Below are 5,000 nucleotides of genomic sequence, written 5' to 3'. Positions count from 1 at the left end.
GTCCAACTCCAACTCATCTTATGATTTACTCGTTTATTTTTCCATCGCAGGAGACCAGCTGAGCAAGTACAACTTCTACAGCGGCTTCATGGCCCGCTCGCTCTTTACACACCACCAGACCTCCCCCTCGCCCCTGCCCCCCCGCGGCGGGACGTCCCCGGGAAAGAGGCGCACGAACCCCGCCGTCCTCGAGAGCGACGACGGGGACCGTCGCTCCCCGCCCTGCTGCGACCACCTGTCGGACCCCTCGACCACGCAGAGCCCCCCCCGGTCCCTCCCGTCATCCTCGGACCCCGAGTCCGGAAGCGACGAAGCCCCGGAGAAGCCCAAGGAATCCCCTTACCCAGGCCTGGAGCTCAGCCCCAGCCCCACCACCACCACCACCACCACCACCACGGGGGTCTCGGCGTCCAGGGACCACCCTGACCCCGCCGACGTCATGAGCAGGATCTTCCCGCAGGAGAAGCGGGACGCGCTGGCAGCGGCGGTGAGGACGTGCGACGGCGACGTGGTGAGGGCCATCGAGCTCCTCCTGCAGGGCTCCAAGGACCACAGGCTGGCGGACGCGCCTCAGCACCACCACCACCACCCCCACCATCAACCCCACCACCACCAACACGCGTTTCACTTCAGACCCGGTTTCGGACTCGCCACGGGGGCACTGGCCCAGGGTAGGCCCGCCCTGGTGGGGACCAACAAGTCGGCCTTCTCCCCGCTCCATGCGCCGGCGTGCACAACGTCTGTGGCGGAGGGCCTGTACGGCCTGGGCCCGCGGTTTGGCCTCAGCCCGCTGCGCCTGGCGTACTCCTCGGCAGGCGTCGCCGGGGGCGCCGGTCTCGCCGGTTTCATGTCGCCCTACGTGACGTCCGGCGGGATGCCCGGTTTCCCGGGGCTGCGCCCTCCGCTGGACTACTCCTTCCCGGGCGTGATTCGAGATCTGTACCTGCAGAGTAAAGGGTCTCTGTGCAGCCCGTACGGCCTCCATCCCAACCACGAGAAGCAGCTGTAGAGACCCCTGGAGAGAGGGTTTTAGAGCGAGAAATTAGCTCCATAATGGGGGGCTTAAAAGTGCCTAAGAAAGAACAGAAAAGTATGTATTTTTTTGTACATTGTGTAAAGTTTTTTTTACGACTAATAAAAAGTTTTTTCAACGACTTGCATCTTCTGTTTGTTCTATCCTGCACTGGGAAACTCGCCGAGAAATGCTTAAAATGGCTGGCTTGATAAAATGTTTGAGATAAGGCAGATTTCATTAATTTTTTAGAGGCACATGAAGGCTAAATATTCAGCAACGGAGAAACTAACATTTAATTAGGAAATCATTTAGAAGCGCCCCTCCCCTGTCAAATAAATCATGGACACACACTCTTTACCAATACTGCACTTGCTACACATTTGAATACAAAATGAGATATAAGTGTTGATTATGAGGATCAGCGAGTGAATGAGGGGACATTTTAGCGAGGGCAAGTGGACGTTACTGAACAAGACTCAATGGGTTGGAAGGACTGTTATGTGCTCACACTGTGTTCCAGTCCACATTATTCTGACAGTTATCCTCTAATTATGTCCATGATTCCCCGAAAGTATTTCTCAGAGGATGATAGCATCTTCCCGATATTTTCTTTCACTTCACTTGGACTGAGGAAATGTAATCTATAGAGATTAATCCAGCCTGAAAAGAATGATTGACAGTTGATGCTATCCATCGGTTTGGTTTCAGATCAGCATAGCCTGCATTAATAATAAAGAAAGTACCAAATCCATTTCTCTAAATCGATGGAAGACATGAAGAGATGTGAGTAGACCTGACTCTGTTTCCATGGTTTCCATGACTCTGCATGATGTTTGTGTTCACTTGGGTCCTCAAGGATATCACATGTGTAGGCCTACATTTTTACACTAGAATATATTCGGTTTGATAAAGAAAAAGCTTAGAATTCTACGCTACAAGAATATCAGCGAATGAATATGTTCTGATGATTTAATAAGGGCACTCAACGAATATACGACGGGCTGTAGTTAACATCCTATAGACTTAAATTAAATTTTATGACAGCTTGCTGATTTATTGTAGCTTAGATTGCGTTTAGGCCTACTCTAGTGTCCCCTAGCGTCCTGTTCTGTCCTATCTCTGACGACCAGGTGTTTTGCCTCCCCGCCGGTGTTATGAACCACTACATCTTCCCCTGCCCTCATGTGCTGACATCCCAGTAATAAGGCTGTTTAGCGGAGAGCTGAAACACTACTACTGCATGTAACACGTGGTGGTCTGTGGAGTCAAATCAGCACTATATTTACACATAAAACGGAAAGATTTGATTATTTATGTTTTTTTTTTTTTTTTTACTATGTATTTTGCAGTATGTTAAACCTTCGTTAAAACGCTACATGAGGCATGTTTATTAAATTAAATGAAATTAAACTATTGTATCCATCTTTTTGACACGTTGAGATAGGCGAACGCGCCTCTCCTGGCTGATTGGTGGAAATAATCCCATTTTCACGTGACCCGACGTCACGTGACGGCGTGTTTCAGGAAGACGCCGAGGTGGACGCTGGACTGGCAGCGTTACAAACCCCAACACGCTGAGTGAATAAAGTGTCCATAACATTAAAACACATTTACCAAACAGACACATACACGCTGACACACGCACACACCCACACACATGCACACATGCACATTAACACACAAACACAGACACACACCCACCCACACCCACCCACACGTCACCTCGTATTCTTGGGGCTCAATGCACTTGACATGCGGTCTTGCATTCTTGTGGTCCTCGCTTGTGCCCTGCCGTCCTTTTGCGTTGACGCCCGGAAAATCAGAGGGATATCTCTGTCCTGTAAGTGGGGTGTCGCGACATGGGTCGTGTATGACTGCCGTTAAACATCTTGTACATGGTGGAGATAGTGCCTGCTCAGCGTCATCTCACACTGTATATGCATGCCACTATGTCTATATTCTGCATAACACATCGTAAAAGCATGGGTCATCCTCCCTGTATGCATACTACAGCTCCTCTGATATAAATAACTACAAGTTTTGATTTCGTGTTTTAAAAGGCACGCTTTGGAACATGCCTATTTATTTATGAATGCCTGTTGAGGAATGCCATTGAGCTGAATTAGTGATGAGCCACGTCGGGTTTGCAGTACGATAGCCTGACATCCATGTGTGTGGTTATTCACACAAGGTGTGTTTCTCCCTGCAGATAAGCGCTTCTACAGGGAGAGAAAGTCGTTCCTGTGCATCGATGGCTCTAAGATGATCCTCTTCGAGCAGGTGAACGATGACTACTGCGACTGCGATGACGGTTCGGATGAACCAGGTGAGTCGTGTGGAGGTTTCAGAGATCTGCTTGGTGATGAGTGAGGGTCCCATGGTTGTAGTTGAGGTAACGGATCTATCAAATGTGGCTGTCCAAAAAGCATCGCTTGTATCTTTTTAATGTGTTATTAATGTGTTACTCTACCTTATTAGGCATTTTACATTTACTGCCAAACATGGTAGATACGTGTGTTTTGTTCACATAAATAGCCTCGTATGACTTGCTGGATAAAAGTATACTTATTTGTTTAGCAAAGAACTACAATGTGTAGTGTATGAAATCAAAGACGACGAACGGTATCACCATTTATAACATCGGTGTGTATGGTGGCTGTATGTTATAACATGACCTCCATGTGGGTGCTTCTCCAAGGCACGGCCGCCTGTCCAAATGGCCGATTCTACTGCGTCAACCTTGGCTTCCATCCCCAGTACATTCCCTCCTCGCGGGTCAACGATGGGATCTGTGGTAAGGCCTTCCCTGGCCACCCTCTGTTACACTGCCCTGTCTCGCCTACAGCACACACGCAGACGTTGGCTCCTAGACCGAAGATATTATGGACTGCTTTTTGATCGGCACTTAAACATGAGCAGACTGTAGAGCAACGTAAGCTACTTCCTGGGTTATGTTGGATCCAGCAGGCCTACTACTATGTTATAGCAGAACCTATTTTGGTTTGCAAGGGGCAGAGTTGTTCCTTGTTTCCTATTTTGTTACGGAGATAAATCCTACCAACAAAAACTAATTTGCGTGAGTGGTTGAGGTGTTCAGAAGTGGATTTGATTAAGTATATTTCTACAGTGGCCACTCTGCAGTGTATTACTGCTGGCCAGGTTTGTGTGTGCCAATTAAGCACTTATAGATTCCCGCTTCCAGCAACACGATTGGTCAGATATGACTTCAGATATTAAGTCTGATTTGGGAGACTGCGTCCGTTGTGATTGGTCGCTGTTGAAGCTGGTGCTGCGCCAATGATTGCGACAAGAAGCTTTGGTTGATTATGTCCATCCACGGTATTGGACAATGTTTAGGCAATTCTGGGAATTGCGGTCCAACAATGCAAGTTAAAGGTGCATTGAGAGGGTGAGGGATAGTTTATAGCTAGTCCATGAGGTGAGCTGGCACTAAGCCTCATCCATAGCTCTTTTTCTCTGGGTGTTCTCGGCGAAACAGTCCAAAAGTTATTTCTAAACTAAGTAGGCTCATGTTTATTTATTTTTAATCTTTAGCTTTTTTAATTATTCATCGACTCCACTGGAGGGTATTAACCCAACTGCTTTTAAAGAGCCATTCATATTATTCATGTGTATTTTTTATCACACAATCTGTGTGGCACAAAACCTCTCTCGATCTGAGCACACTTTAGCTTACCTGGTTGATCAAAAAATCCCAAAACGTCAGTTGACATCCATATCAAATGCATCGTAACTTTTTCTTCTCTTAAAGCAACTTCTCACTGTAAGACTCAGTCCCATCTGAACCATGAGCTGTGTTTTGACACTAACTTCCCTCTCTGTCCTATGGAACGTGACTCTGCCACTGCCCACTCTGTCAGATTGCTGTGATGCCTCTGATGAGTACAACAGCCCTGCTCGCTGCCTGAACACATGCAGGTCAGTCCGCTCTCCACGTCGACTAGCCCTTGTTTGTTACGCACAG

General features: G+C 47.9%; 2 protein-coding genes across 2 annotated transcripts in view; both read left to right on the top strand.

Annotated features, from left to right (window-relative positions):
- Nucleotides 1-1,154, top strand: part of LOC115529427 (doublesex- and mab-3-related transcription factor A2) — a 1,981-nt gene extending 827 nt beyond the window's left edge. Inside the window, exon 2 of the mRNA XM_030338160.1 lies at nt 51-1,154. Within this exon, the coding sequence (XP_030194020.1) occupies nt 51-1,009 (959 nt within the window). The 3' untranslated portion in view covers nt 1,010-1,154. The remainder of the gene's footprint in view (nt 1-50) is intronic.
- Nucleotides 1,155-2,523: 1,369 nt separating this feature from the next.
- LOC115529449 (glucosidase 2 subunit beta-like) overlaps nt 2,524-5,000 on the top strand; it is a 29,894-nt gene continuing 27,417 nt past the window's right edge. The window contains exons 1-4 of the mRNA XM_030338192.1: nt 2,524-2,855; nt 3,225-3,341; nt 3,714-3,809; nt 4,897-4,954. Of these exons, the coding sequence (XP_030194052.1) occupies nt 2,681-2,855; nt 3,225-3,341; nt 3,714-3,809; nt 4,897-4,954 (446 nt within the window). The 5' untranslated portion in view covers nt 2,524-2,680. The remainder of the gene's footprint in view (nt 2,856-3,224; nt 3,342-3,713; nt 3,810-4,896; nt 4,955-5,000) is intronic.

The sequence above is a fragment of the Gadus morhua genome, chromosome 17, assembly GCF_902167405.1.
Source record: "Gadus morhua chromosome 17, gadMor3.0, whole genome shotgun sequence".
NCBI lineage: Eukaryota > Metazoa > Chordata > Actinopteri > Gadiformes > Gadidae > Gadus > Gadus morhua.
Note: the sequence above shows the minus strand (reverse complement) of the source record. Positions and strands in the feature narration are given on the sequence as shown.